At 43.6% G+C, this 15,561-nt stretch overlaps 1 protein-coding gene across 2 annotated transcripts; it reads right to left on the bottom strand.

Annotated features, from left to right (window-relative positions):
- Positions 1 to 194: 194 nt before the first annotated feature.
- LOC115177472 (RUN domain-containing protein 3B) lies at positions 195 to 13,361 on the bottom strand. Of its 2 annotated transcripts, XM_029738274.1 has the most exons (11): positions 13,078 to 13,361; positions 6,612 to 6,727; positions 6,317 to 6,450; positions 5,822 to 5,907; positions 5,494 to 5,583; positions 5,312 to 5,392; positions 5,003 to 5,183; positions 4,480 to 4,637; positions 2,022 to 2,168; positions 1,683 to 1,786; positions 195 to 1,570 (listed from the first exon to the last, which is right to left on the bottom strand). In XM_029738274.1, the coding sequence occupies exons 1-11, from the start codon at positions 13,170 to 13,172 to the stop codon at positions 1,335 to 1,337; spliced, it is 1,428 nt and encodes a 475-aa protein (XP_029594134.1). In that variant the 5' UTR covers positions 13,173 to 13,361; the 3' UTR covers positions 195 to 1,334. The 2 variants fall into 2 exon arrangements, with proteins under 2 accessions (XP_029594134.1, XP_029594135.1); XM_029738275.1 differs by lacking the exon at positions 2,022 to 2,168 and having other exon boundaries at positions 13,078 to 13,358.
- Between the last annotated feature and the right edge of the window lie 2,200 nt (positions 13,362 to 15,561).

The following is a 15,561-nucleotide window of genomic DNA, read 5'->3' as shown; positions in this document are numbered from 1 at the left end:
TCGCTGGCACACACCCAGAAAAATGTGTTTGTGTGGAGGTGCTGACTAATGGCAAATAATCAAAATAAAGTCGCACACTACATATATAAACTCCCAGTAATTGATTGGGTATTTACCAATGTGTCGCCATCACTGTGCCTGAAGAAGGCACAGTGATGCCAAAACGTTGGTAAATACTCAATAAATTACTGGGAGTTTATATATGGAGTGTGCGACTTTATTTTGATAGTTTATGAGATACATTCAATGCCATCAATAATATGATTATGGCTGCAAGTCAGATACCACAGAGGATTAACCGTAGAAACAGAAGACATAAAAGCAATAAAAGCAATTTCAAGGCCCTTCCAACATGGAAGGATGATTACACTAAAGACTTATAAATAATGAGGATAGTCCAGTCCTCTGGCAGGAATACAATACCTAAATATGTCCGTTCTTTGAGATGTATTTCTTTGGCCGGCTGAGTCTGACCCACCATGGCCATCTATAGTAGACCTCACTTAAGTTGCCAGGGTAACAGGACAACACCTGCAAGTTGATGAGGCATGAACAGAACCGCTAGTCTACAGGCTTTAACACTGTTGAGAAACAAATCCTAACCTTCAACACTCCTTACTCCTCCCTAAACAAACCCTAAAGAAAGCAATTCCTCAGGTTGTGTCAATCTCTGGGATGCTGAGCATGTTTACATCATGAGGAGTCCATCAAATTGAAGAGGTCAGAGGTCAAAGATACTTTTTAAACACATCACCATTTGTGGTTCTAGACATCTTGTGATATAACACCCCCTGCTGGCCAGGGGAAAGACCTCCGCTTTAAGTGACAACAAAAGGGCTGCATCCCAATAGTGTCAAGTGGTGTTCTCCTTGGTCTGCAGTGATCTGAACACATAAGATAGGTGACAACAGTATGCCTACCCGGAACTGGCTTTCAACTATGCAGTTGTTTTCCCATCGTGCAGATATACAACAAACTAATAAATAAACATGAGGTCGGTCCTGGTCAATACAGTCCTGGTTTTTCCAACGGCTCTGCACATTGAAGGACTGACTACTGAAGCACTGGTTCCAGGGTCAGTTCGGGTTGTAAATTCCAAATGATTGACTGCGGCTCCCATGTTTTGAGCTATGAGTTCCTTCTTCAATATTTCTTTAAAACTCTGAGTTCCTGGATCCAGATTCCATGTGATTTAGTCATAGAAATTCCAATAAATAAATCTCTGCACAGTTGTCTGATTCTACAACCTGTGTTGCATCTCTGGTAATCTATCAATTGAGCCTGGGGACGAGGTTAGATCTCTGGGTTGAGGAGGGGATGGGGTGGAATGTTATTCAAAAAGGCTGAGTTCCAATTCCAGGATCCAAATCATCTGGCTCCCTTTCTCCAAACCATGTGCTGGGTCTCTTGGTCTCTGGTTCTAGGACGGACGGGGTGAGGTCAGGACTGGTCATCTCTGTGGTGGGGCTGGCTAGACACTCACTGGACTTCAGGCTGGCCAGTGATTTATTGCTGGCTACTGACTGCAGAGACCCACACAGACCTATCAGAGAGGGGGTGTCCTCCTTCCCTGGGGAGCAGAAGAGGGGGTTAACACATGCACAAAATAACTTTATTGGTAGTGGGGATAGCACAGAAACACACACACACACACACACACACACACACACACACACACACACCATGGTGGTGCCAGTGTGAGCTGGCTGGTCTAGTGTCCAGGTTGAGTGTGTGTGAGGGCTCCAGAGAGGTCTGGGACAGCTGCTCTAGACTCTGGAAACTCTTCCTGTAGAACACACAGAGACATTAGAGCGGACTCTCTGGATGCATCTAAATAGTGTGATGGTTACATTGGACTAACCATTTGGAATGTTAAAATTCATATTTTTTTCACAGCACTTCACAGGTACAGTATATATAAGTAAACTGTCACCACATTTGGGTGGACCGTGTAAAATCATACTATGGCGTGTAAGGAAGTGAGGAAGTCGTGGAATAGGAATTTATCCCTGTTTACATACTCCTCCCACTGCCCCACCCTATTCCTGTATAGCATGGTATCCAAGGCAACAGCATTGGTATCCATGGCACCGGGTGAAGGCCACTGATTGGTCAGATGTGCGGTCAGTTCTTGTCTGGACCTCAAGTCATGGTTCTTCAGCGCCGTCCTTGAGCAGGATGAAATATACACGAAGACATAAACCTCTACTGTCAAGACACAAGCTACTCATATTGTGTTCCTGGAACATTCTGTCCCAAAATATGCTACGTATCCCAGTCTCTATGTTGTGTCTGTAAATCCATACCCCTGACTGATTGTTGGTTTGAGAGATGACTGCAGTTTCAACCCAAGCATTTGGAAAGCTAAGGAAATCCTCACAACCCAAATTAAAATATTGATCAGAGGGTGGAAAGGAAGAGATCAAGTTGATCACACCATTAATTTAGAGACACTCTCAGTGATAAACCAACCTCCAAACCATCTCCTCTGATGATTCACCCAGGCCAAGTCATCACACCAAGGTTATTACAGTAAACAAACAAATTATGAAAAAAAAACTAAAACAAATAAAATGAACAAATCTGTTTGTTTTTCAAACTATACTAAACTATTATCTTTGACTCCAAAATGAACTCAAATAAAATAGAATGGGGTTTAAGCTTCTGAATCTGGCAGGCCACATTGATATTTAAAGGTAGATTCAGCAAGATGACGTCGCCATGACAGCATCGCAGATATTGGGGGCGTTTGAGTGGTAAGGCCGAAAGCAACCGACTGTAGACAAAAGTCGAGGAGATGCATCTGCGACAGCTGAAAGTAATGTGGTTTTCCAACAGCAAGGCTCAGATCAACATGGCAGTGTCGCCATCGTTTATAAACTGTTTTCTTTATAAACATCTATTCCCCATATCACACACTCAAACTGAAATCATAGTATACATTGTACAATCAATTAGTGAGAGAGGCTCAAATAAATAAATAAATAAATAAATATATATATATACACACACGGCAAATTGGTTCCTGTTTCAATCATGTCTTTGGTCACGTTCGCGTGGGTCAAACAAAAACACCCTAATGATTGGTTGGCAATAGAGCTTCCCACAATACAGGCGATGGCTGCAGAATTACGTTGGTGAAGAGCAGAAACTTGCAGTCGACTGCAGTCAATGACCTTTGATCACATTTTTGTAATGTTCATTCAGTTGACATGTAGGCGCAAGTCAGACCATTTTTTTCTCCCACAATGCAACACACTTTGAAAGGCTTGACAAAAGTGATCCGCTCCAACACGGCCATTGAGATTTGCACAATGCAACATGGTAGCTACGGGACCAAAACAGAGGAGAAGTTAAGCCTCACGCGCCAACGCTCATAGTTGTGGAAATTGACGCACTACTACTGTGTACACAGTGCATCTACGTCATCTTGCTGAGTCTACCTTTAAACCTAACTGAAAAACCTCTTAAGGATCTGACCCTCAATTTTCACCTAAAATGACATACCCAAATCTAACTGCCTGTAGCTCAGGACATGCATATTCTTGAAACCATTTGAAAGGAAACACTTTGAAGTTTGTGGAAATGTGAAATGAATGTAGGAGAATAACACACATCTGGCAAAAGATAATACAAAGAAAAAAAACATGCACTTTTTTTTTTTTTTAACCATCTCTGAAATGCAAGAAAGGCCATAATGTATTATTCCAGCCCAGGCGCAATTTAGATTTTGGCCACTAGATGGCAGCAGTGTATGTGCAAAGTTTTAGACTGTTCCAATGAAGCATTGCATATCTGTTCAAGACTGCCTAATTGGTTTATTAATACATTTAAGTTCATAATTGGGCACTCTCCTCAAACAATAGCATGGTATTATTTCACTGTAATAGCTACTGTAAATTGGGCAGTGCAGTTACATTAACAAGAATTTAAGCTTTCTGCCCATATCAGCCATGTCTATGTCCTAGCTCCATAATCATATTAGCTAGCTCAACCGTCCCGTGGGGGGGGGGGGGAGACACACCGATCACGTAGAGGTTAACCTATGACCTGACCCATCACCTTATGTATTACTGGCCCATAGTGGCATAGGCTACTCTGTCCCTAACACTAAAACAAAACATTTTTTTTCTTCATAAACTAAATTAAAAGAATAAGTGGATCAGGAAACTAACTGACCTTCAAATAACAAGCTTAAAACTACTAATAATAACAACCTTGCGTCACACACTTTCCTATACCTGTAAGTATAAATCCTCAGAGAAGTGGGGACATTTTGCAGGTCCTCACTTGTGAAAATAACTATTTTAGTCTTAGTGGTTAGGTTTAGGAGTTAAGGTTGTTGGTCCCCAAGAAGTCCTCACAAGTATAGTAAGACATAGCTGTGTGCACTACTCCTGCATTCCCTGGCCCTCTCGCTGTGGTTAAAATGTCACACTCACAGCTGGTCATTCCACCCACTCACAGATACAAACTCACAGTTGGTCCTGGAGCTCCAGTACGATGTATTCCAGCTGTTCCTTCTCCAGTGTGTGTGAGAGGTGTGTGTCTGTTAGTCTCTGCTGAAGAGCTTTGTTCTGAGGAATCACTTGAGACAGCTGGGCCTCTCTCAGACGAACCATCTCTTCCAGATAACACTGGAGCACACACACACACACACACACACACCTGTGAGTTGTTGCATTATTACATTTTTCGCAGTAGCAAAACAGATAAACAAGGGAAGATTTTTGTTTTGGTAAAGGAGGCACTATAGATTTGTACTCTGGCGAGGATGGAATGGATGATAAAGGTGTGTGCGTTCCCATTTCCTCAAGAGAGCACATTTCCTCAACAGAGCACTGACAGATAGAAATCAAAATGTCAGGCTAACTTTCCAATTATTCCTCACTGACACCTCACAGTCTCAGTGTCTCATGCACAAATACACCAGCATTCTATAATGCAATACAGTGTTCTGCAGCACACACACGTACAATACACACACACACTGAGACGTTACCTTCTGTTCCAGTGCCATGCGGTATTTCTGCTCGAGTCGTTTACACCTGCAGACCCAGCTGCTCTGCTCAGTTAAGATGGCCTCCGCAGTGCTGGCGGCCATCTTTTCAGGGGTGTTCTTCTCGCTGCCGCTGCTCCCCAGGGTCCTCAACTCTTCCTCATCACTGCTGATGCTGTTCTCTCTACACAGGGGGAAAGGGCACACTTCAGAGGGTACTACAGAGGGGGTAGGAGTTCAATTTATAGGGCACATACAGGGGGAAGGGTACATAATAGTAGATAAAGGACTAAAAGATTGAATCCCACATACCTCTGAATCGACTTCAGATAGGGCGTATAGTCAATCACTGCTGGGCAGCTTCCATTCAGCCCCTCCCCTTTCAGACAGAAGCTAGCCACCAGAGGAAAATACACTTTAATTGAGACCTTTACTGTATAACCTGAGCTCTGACTCAGCAACACTATAAATAATATACAGTATGATACGAGTACCTGAAGTCAATGGTGTTGAGACCGATGAGTGTATCTGCTAGCAGCCCCGCCTCCTCATCTAGCATGATGGCCCCATCCTCATACCATCTCCTACACATAACACACACACACTAGCTCCATCCTCAGAACACACACACACTAGCTCCATCCTCAGAACACACACACACACTAGCTCCATCCTCAGAACACACACACACTAGCTCCATCCTCAGAACACACACACACTAGCTCCATCCTCAGAACACCTAAAACCAACACTCAACTCAGTCTGGTGTTTTGTATTGCCATTGTGTGTGTGTGTGTGTGTGTGTGTGCCAGAGAGAAAGACCTGGTGGTTTTGAAGTCCCTCAGGGCGGAGGAGATGTACTCAGACAGCCTCTTCTCCATCAGCACCAGTCTGATCCACGCCCGACCCTGTGGACACACACACACAGTGCTTAAGTTTCCATTATACATCAGACCTGCATAGTAGCTCTTTAAAACAGACATCATTATAATACAAATACATACTGCCCTTCCTACTTAGCCACAGTCAGCTGATTGTGCACCTGCACGCAAGTGTGCATGCATGGGTGCGTACGTGTGTGTGTGCTTGTGCCGGAGCGGTGGCGTTCTCTTGGACAACACTACAGTATTTATTGTTTAAAGCTTCTGAACAAAGCTGTCTTTTGTTCTGTGTGTAATTTCATCCAGCGGAAAAGGCTGAGAGAGTTGTGTGTTTTAGATCAGTGGGAATATTGATGTTATCATTAAAGTCCATGGCTCAAGGCTTTCCAGTGTAACCAGCAACCCCTCTCTCATGCAGACACACACACACACACACCTTAGCTCTGGAGGAGCGTACATTCTCCATGCTCTCAATGCTGTGGATGCAGCTGTGAGAGACTTTACTGCAGGCTGCTTTCACATAGTCCCAGAAACTACGATGAGTCTCATAACCAAACCACGTAGTCTGACCTGGGAGAAGGGAGGGAGAGATAGAAAGAAGGGAGAGAGAGAATGAGATTGCTACATTTATAGGTGGCATATTGACTCCTATACCCAGCAACCCTGCAGTGGTCCAGACAGGAAGGGCTTTTAGCGTGTGTGTGTGTGTGTGTGTGTGTGTGTGACTCTACCTTTGAGTCTGTGACTGAGGATCTGTTCCAGGATGGAGACGAAGTTGGTGAACTCTGGAGATGAGTCGTCTATCGTGTCTAAACAGGAGCGGTCAATCAACGTCTTCACTGAAAACCTGCACACACACACACAGTTAACGGAGTCTGCACTGGTTTCCAACCGGATCAGCGCGTTTCTCTCTGACATGCTGTTAAATGTGACTCTAGGGAGAGGAGATCATCTCTGACTGAACAGATGATTTACAGGCTTTAGGAAACACAATCTCTACTGCACACTATCAGTGGAGCGTTGGCAATATACAAATAAAAAAAAAAAATGTCACATAAGCATATAGGTAGATTGCACAGAGGTCAGACTGAGGCATGACAACAACGATAAGGCTCCTGACCAGAGATACTCTCTAATTAGTGTCTAGGTTATTAAGCACCGAGGAGATTTAATGGAATGAAGCAAAGACAGGAAATGACTGTGTTGATTCTGGAATACAGGGATGCATCTCAGTAGTCTTAAATGGCCTCATGTACATGTTGGTCTGACATAAAGATGCAACAGTCATCTCTGTGCTGTGGGGCTTATACTGCACAGACACACAGTAGCAGGTTAAGTGGCAGTGGGGTGACTTAGCAGACGAAGCTTTATCTAAACAGGACAGGCAATAAGGTTTCAGTTTTTTCCATTACATACACAGAGAGAGGGAGACATACCAAATTCCCCCACTAGAATCCCCATACTTTAATGAAGACAGATTTCCCCCTGCGGGATGTCGACGCTATCATTTCCAGGGACATGTACTAGTCTGTGGCGACCTAAATGCCAGAACCGGACACCTCAGCACACAGGGGGACAAACACCTACCTGGAGGTGACAGCATTCCCGAGTGGCGCAGTGGTCTAAGACACTGCAGTGCCTGGTTCGAATCTGTGATTTTGAGTCCTATAGGGCGGCACACAATTTGGTCCAGCGTCATCCGAGTCTGGCTGGGGTAGGCCATCATTGTAAATAAGAATTTGTTCTTAATTGACTTGCCTAGTTAAATAAAGATAATTTCCTCCCCCATATGCCCCCCTAGACACAACTACGGGTCACAACTCCTGCAGCACTGTTGCACGCTGAGTATGGTATGTACATAGTCAATGGTAGGCTTCAAGGGGACTCCTACGGTAGGCACACCTATAGCTCATCCCTAGACTACTTTATCACTGACCTCAACCCAAAGTCTTTCAGATATATACAGTTGAAGTCAGAAGTTTACATACACCTCTAAGGTGTATGTTTACATACATTTAAACTCGGTTTTTCACAATTCCTTTTACATTTACATTTTAGTCATTTAGCAGACGCTCTTATCCAGAGCGACTTACAGTAGTGAATGCATACATTTCATACATTGTTTTTTTCTTCTCCGTACTGGTCCCCGTGGGAATCGAACCCACAACCCTGGCGTTGCAAACACCATGCTCTACCAACTGAGCCACACGGGACACAGGGAGTAGAAAATAACATGGCTATACAGTATACAGGGAGTAGAAAATAACATAACTATACAGTATATATGAAGTAGAAAATAACATGGCTATACAGTATATAGGGAGTAGAAAATAACATGGCTAGCCATTTGATTAGCTATTTAGCAGTGTTGTTTAGAATTCTTATGGCTTGGGGGTAGAAGCTGTTCAGGGTCCTATTGGTTCCAGACTTGGTGCATTAGTACTGCTTGCAGTGAGGTAGCAGAGGGAACAATAGCTTATTTTTTAAATGCTTTGGATTGTGTGTAGCCCAAGAACAATGTGTAGCGTACAGTGCTGGCTGGCTGGCTGGCTAACGTCGATAATTACTAAACTACACAATTATCAAGCTATGACAAAGACAACTATGTAGCTAGCTAGCTAACACTGCACTAGTCAAATCGTTCCGTTGTAATGTATTAGTATCTACAGCGCTGCTAGTCGGTAACGGTTGGCTAGCTAGCAAACAATAGCTAGCAGTGGGTTTGATGACTAGGTGTGTTGACGAAGTCTGGAGTCAGGACAAGGCGTCGCGGCTGGCTAGCTAGCCTCGATAATTACTCTATCTTTGATAGCTAAGAAACTACACAATTATCTTTGATAGCTAAGAAACTACACAATTATCTTTGATAGCTAAGAAACTACACAATTATCTTTGATAGCTAAGAAACTACACAATTATCTTTGATAGCTAAGAAACTACACAATTATCTTTGATAGCTAAGAAAAATTGCTCAGATTAAACAAACCAAACCGTTGTAATGTAAAGAAGTGTAATATTACTGACATTTAATCCTAGTAAAAATTCCCTGAGTTAGGTCAGTTAGGATCACCACTTTATTTTAATTAAGAATGTGAAATGTCAGAATAATAGAGAGAATAATTTATTTCAGCTTTATTTCTTTCATTACATTCTTTCATCACATTCCCACATCCCTACTAGAACAGTCTGCAGCCTCACCCTGCTAGAATCTGAAGTCAAATGTCTACAGTTTGCTGATGATCTGGTGCTTCTGTCACCAACCAAGTAGGGCCTACAGCAGCACCTAGATCCTCTGCACAGATTCTACCAGACCTGGGCCAGGACAGTAAATCTCAGTAAGACACAAATAATGGTGTTCCAAAAAAGGTCCAGTCGCCAGGACCACAAATACAAATTCCATCTAGAGACACCATTTCCCTAGAGCACACAAAAAAAATGATACACACCTCAGCCTAAACGTCAGGGCCACAGGTAACTTCCACAAATCTGTGAATGAGCTGAGAGACAAGGCAAGAAAGGCCTTCTATGCCATCGGAACACAAAATTCGACATACCAATTAGGATCTGGCTAAAAATACTTAAATCAGTTATAGAACCCATTGCCCTTTATGGTTGTGAGGTCTTGGGTCTGCTCACCAACCAACAATTCACAAAATGGGATAAACACCAAATTGAGACTCTGCATGCAGAATTCTGCAAATATTTCCTCAGTGCACAACGTAAAACACCAAATAATGCATGCACAGCAGAACTAGGCCAATACCCGCTAATTATCAAAATCCAGAAAAGAGACGTAAAATTTTACAACCACCTATAATGAAGCGATTCCCAAACCTTCCATAACAAAGCTATCACCTACAGAGAGATGAACCTGGAGAAGAGTCCCCTAAGCCAGCTGGTCCAGGGGCTCTGTTCACAAAGACCCCACAGAGCCCCAGGACAGCAACACAATTAGACCCAACCAAATCACGAGAAAACAAAAAGATAAATATTTCCAATGTGTCAAGTAATAAAAAATAAAAAAAGCCAACTAGAATGCTATTTGGTTCTAAACAGAAATTACACAGTGGCAGAATACCTGACCACTGTGACTGACCCAGACTTAAGCAAAGCTTTGACTATGTACAGACTCAGTGAGCATAGCCTTGCTATTGAGAAAGGCCACCGAAGGCTGACCTGGCTCTCAAGAGAAGACATGATATGTGCACACTGCCCACAAAATGAGGTGGAAACTGAGCTGCTCTTCCTAACCTCCTGCCAAAGATATGATCATATTAGTGACACAATTCCCTCAGATTCACAAAGAATTCGAAAAACAAACCCAATTTTGATAAACTCCCATACCTACATAGTGAAACACCAGTGTGCCATCACAGCAGCAAGATTTGTGACCTGTTGCCAAAAGAAAAAGGGCAACCAGTGAAGAACAAACACCATTGTAAATACAACCCATATGTATTTTCCCTTTTGTAGGGAAACTTCACTTGCTTTGGCAATGTAAACATATATGTTTCCCATGCCAATAAAGCCCCTTGAATTGAATTGAGAGAAGAGGAGACAGAGAAAGGAGGGGCAGAGAGGAGGAGACAGAGAGTGAGAGAAAGAGAATAAACACAGCATGCATCACCAGATGCTTTTAGTGGCCTACTCCTCCACTTCTAAGTAGGCATTTAGGCACACATAGATCTGATGACATGTAGACAGGTGCTCAGAGGTCTCAGGAGAACTTAAATGAGTGCCCGTCTACCCTGTGTACCACTGAATCCTCATCAACAGGTTCAGACCTATAGCGGTTACGGTTGTCCATATACATCCCCCCCCCCCCATCAGTGATTAGAAATGACAGTTCCCAGAGCATGGTAGATGACATTCAAAAATATATGTCACATGCTTTGTAAACAGGTGTAGATTAACAGTGAAATGCTTACTGACGGGCCCTTCAACAACGCAGAGACAAAAATACATTCTAGAAAAAGATAACAAGGAATAAATACACAATGAGTAAGGATAACTTGGCTATATACACAGGGTACCAGTACTGAGTGGATGTTCAGGGGTACGAGGTAAAGGAGTTCGATATGTATAGGTAGGTATAAAGTGACTAGGCAACAGGATAGATAACAGTAGCAGCAGCGTAATTAGTGCAAAAAAGGTCAATGCAGATAGTTAAATAGTTAACCAATAGCTACCCAGACCAACTATTTAGCGGTCTTATGGCTAGAAGCTGTTCAGGGTTCTGTTGGTTCCAGACTTGGCGCGTCGGTACCACTTGCCATGCGTTAGCAGAGAGAACAGTCTATGACTTGGGTGGCTGGAGTCTGACCATTTTTAAGGCCTTCCTCAGACACTGCCTGGTATAGAGGTTCTAGATGGCAGGGAGCTCAGCCCCAGGGATGAACTGGGCCATACGCACTACCCTAGCGCCTTCCGGTTGGACGTCAAGCATTTGCCACACCAAGTGGTGATGCAGTCAGTCAAGATGCTCTCAATGGTGCAGCTGTAGAACTTTGAGGATCGGAGATCCCATGACAAATCTTTTCAGCCTCCTGAGGGTGAAGAGGCGTTGTCGTGCCTTCTTCACAACTGTATTGGTGTGTGTGGACCATGATAATTCCTTAGTGATGAGGACACAGATGAACTTCACAGCCTTGTCTGCATATTAAATCAATGAAACCAATGAACTGTATCTATTCATGTTCTGCAGCAGTGTTTGATTGGATCTGAACTCATGCCACAGGATTTATATTTTCATTATTCAGATCATTGGTTTAGGCAGAGTCGGTCCTGATGACCCAAAGCGAGTATTAAGACCAGAGCAGTTGCTCACTATAAACTAACCAATATTGAACCCAAGTGCTCTGCATACATCAACTAAGAATTTGAGAGCTTGGGACTATAAGGTTCTATCTGCAAAATGATGATTCTGAGATAATTGGCTTTATAGTTCCGACCCCTCATTGGTTTGAAAGGTGCCAGCGATTTTTATCTTGTATTCTGTTGCACTTAACATGAATTGGGGTATTTAGACTACTATATAGGTAGAGAACATTGAACAGAACAAGGCTATGTCAATAACTCAATCTGGACAAAATGCAGATAGAACCTTATAGCTCTGGATTTAGCTCAGTGAGAAAGCCTAGGCATTAGCATTAGAGTCTTTGGGAATCAGGCAAGGTTACACACCACGTGAGCATAGTTCACCAAACCAACTAAATAATATCACAACAACTGCACATGAAATAATGTTTTTGAAAAGTGAAATTCCTGGACAAAACACTGACAGAGGTTGTGAAAAGCCACTCCAGAAAGGGATAACAAAGCCTGAACTCTGTTGTGGTTTCCTCACCAACCATGGCTTGGAGATGAGATACACCACCTCTCCATGAACATAAACCCCAGCCCTGGGGACTCCCTGCTTTCTGATACCAGTGATCTTTAATGGTGATACACCAGTGGTCATGTGTGGGAGCAGCAAAAAGGGGCTCGTGTGTCTACTGATTGAGTGGGAGTATGTAGCATATATCTACCCAATCTCTCTTCACTAGAACCACAGGGGGCATACGGCTGGGTCTGATGGAGCTATACTTGATAGGGCGTTCAACAGCATGTTATCCACAGAGAACGACATCACTATAGCTATCTAAAACACACACTTTCACATGTGGGAAATAGGACCAATATAAGCACCCACCAAACTATTATTATTTATACTGTTCGAAGAACATGAGACGTCAGATTAATAGTTTAAGAGAATCGTCACACATTGCACAGTTCCGTGCCAATTCATAGCTGTGTGTTGAATTGTCTTCGTTCATGTGAAATCGATAGACTATACCGGTATTGATTTGGGCACCTAATGAATGAAGGTAACTGTGATTCCATTAATGATTAAGGCACATAGGTGGCGGAGGCGTGCGTGAGTGTGTGTGACCATTGGAGAACCCCCAGAACTAGTGCGGCGTTATAGGCTACAGTTCATGTCGATATAACACCATCAATACTGTAATATAAACGCGATGCCACTGAAGCAAGACAAAGGATGGTCGGTTATGTGCGCTATTTAGAAATATAGCCTATACCACCAATTAGCCTACCGTCTTCAACAGCATCCACACACAATCCCCAGTTGCGTGAGAATGTGGTAATTTATCATCACCAATTAGTAAATTAACACAATCAAGCCGAGCATTCTTTTACCTGCAGACAGTCAGTAGATTCCTCCTCTCCACAGCTCCGCTTCTGGCAGCGTCCTGTTTGCGAGCTACATGCAGCCCCAGGCTACGTGACGCCATCCTCGCCACAGTTAGTCGTATCTCCCCGGTGTAGGTGCGCAGTATTTGCTGTCCCTGTTTCTTTTAAATCAGCAGGTTGGGTTCAACAGTGCACGCCACCGCACGCGGGCTCCATCCGCGTCACACCGGCACGCTCGCTCGTTTGTTGACAGTCAACGTATAGGGCAAGAGGGAGGTGGATGGATGAACAGAAATCACCCAGTAATTTGGGAGAGAAACAGTCACGGGGTTGTGCTAAAACGCCCAAACCAAGTGCCGGGAAGTCTGAGCGGTTTAAATGCCTGTTTAGAGCGAATTAGGCTACCGATGGTAACCTCGATGGTCTTGGGAGACGAAGAGACTTTCTATGTGTGCATCCCAATAGTATAAAAATAACTTTATTCTCTCCTACATCTGCACCCATCTAAAAGGTTTCATGAAAATGTTTCACACCAAACATACCCTGGTCCCAGATTGGTTTGTGCTCATGTCAACTCCAGTGATGTCATTGTTAAGCCAACATTTGGCATGCCAATTCAATAAGGAGTTATGGCATTTAGAGTTCGCAAGAGAGTAGAAATAGACTGGCATCCAGGCTAGCTGAAACAAGAGAGTTCGTTTAGGTTTTGTCTACTTCCTGTACAGGCCCAGTTGCCTAGTATTTCATAGAGAATGAAAGAGGACTCTAGTAGCCAAAAGGCTATATCAGCATGGGCAGCGCCATTGAGGGCCATTTTAATGTTGTCAACTTGGTGGGACTTCCAACTTCAAGACTGTGGACAGTGGCTGGCTGAAGCTGCAGCAACGTCAATGGCCACTGGGAGAATCACTTGAAGAATAATCATAGAGATAGATTCAGGACTCATCTTTGTATCAGTGCCATTATAGTGTCTGTGGTAGCATGGGCAGCACCATTGAGGATATCTCCATATTGAAGTAGTACATTTTATTTTTCATGACTGGCTGATCCTTCCTGATGACCAGGTTGGACATGACTCCAACAGGATCACCAGGAGGTATCAGCCGCTGTCCAGTCCTGTGGTTCTCAAATGTCAGATCGTGGGTGGTTCCGATGGCCGCTATCCATGGTGCTGAATCTGGAACTCTGCTACTAGCGCTATTTGCTGGTTTGTTTACCTTTATCATTATTTGTGAGACAAAATCCACCGCAGGTCTAAAGCCCAACCTTTACTGAACAAAAATATAAATACAAAATGCAACAATTTTAAAGATTTTACTGAGTTACAGTTCATATAAGGAAATCAGTCAATTGAAATAAATTCATTAGGCCCTAATCTATGGATTTGATATAACTGGGCAGGGGCACAGCCATGGGTGGGCCTGGAAGGACATAGGCCCACCCACTTGGGAGCCAGGGCCACCCACTGGGTAGCCAGGCCCAGCCAATCAGAATGAGTTTTTCCCCACAAAAGGGCTTTATTACAGACAGAAATACTCCTCAGTTTCATCAGCTGTCCAGGTGGCTGGTCTCAGACTAGGTGAAGAAGCTGGATGTGGAGGTCCTGGGTTGGCGTGGTTACACGTGGTCTGTGGTTGTGAGGCCGGTTGGACGTACTGCCAAATTCTCTAAAATGATGTTTGAGGCGGCTTATGGTAGAGAAATGAACATTCAATTCTCTGGTAACAGCTCTGGTGGACATTGCTGCAATCAGCATGCCAATAGCATGCTCCCTCAAAATGTAAGACATCTGTGGCATTGCGTTGTGTGACAAAACTGCACATTTTAGAGTGGCCTTATATTGTCCCAAGCACAAGGTGCACCTGTGTAATGATCATGTTGTTTAATCAGCTTCTTGTTATGCCACACCTGTCAGGTAGTTGGATTATCTTGACAAAGGAAAAATGCTCACTAACATGGATGTAGACTAATGTGTGGGGTAGCTTAGTGGTAGCTTAGTGGTTAGAGTGGTGGGCCAGTAACCAAAGGTTGCTGGTTCAATTACCTGAGCTGACAAGGTAAAATCTCTTTCTCTGCCCTTGAGGAAGGCACTTAACCCTAATTTGCCTGAAGGGTGCTGTACTACTATGGCTGACCCAGTAAAACCACACCTATCTGGTGTATGTGAGAATAAAACCAAAATACATTTGTTAGAAATGTCAGTTTTCAGGTAGATGGGGACCCCCAGTGGCCATGGAGTGAGCTGCAGCTGTTCTAATACCTGAATCTTTCCTCCCCTTTCCTGAAGTGCCCTAGACACTGATCTGGCACAAGCTCGGTGGGAATAGTCAGTATGGTGTTTATAGCAGAGGAGAGCCACAGGGTCATTTGGTGAGTTTAAGGCACATGTGTCAAACTCATTCTGTGGTGTCTGTGGGTTTTCACTCCTTTGTACTAGATTGATGAATTAAAGTCATTAATTAGCAAAGAACTCCCCTCACCTGGTTGCCT

Source organism: Salmo trutta, chromosome 37 (genome assembly GCF_901001165.1).
Source record: "Salmo trutta chromosome 37, fSalTru1.1, whole genome shotgun sequence".
Classification (NCBI taxonomy): domain Eukaryota; kingdom Metazoa; phylum Chordata; class Actinopteri; order Salmoniformes; family Salmonidae; genus Salmo; species Salmo trutta.
This window is presented reverse-complemented; position numbering and strand designations above follow the sequence as displayed.

Bases quoted from the DNA above. Each gene is read 5' to 3' on its own strand.
- LOC115177472 (XM_029738274.1), bottom strand. From the start codon at position 13,172: ATGGCGTCACGTAGCCTGGGGCTGCATGTAGCTCGCAAACAGGACGCT. The intron at 5,908-6,316 runs GTGTGTGTGTGT...GTGTGTCCACAG, and splicing joins TACGCTCCTCCAGAGCTAAG to GGTCGGGCGTGGATCAGACT. The intron at 2,169-4,479 runs GTGAGTTTGTAT...ATCCTGCTCAAG, and splicing joins CTGGAGCTCCAGGACCAACT to GACGGCGCTGAAGAACCATG.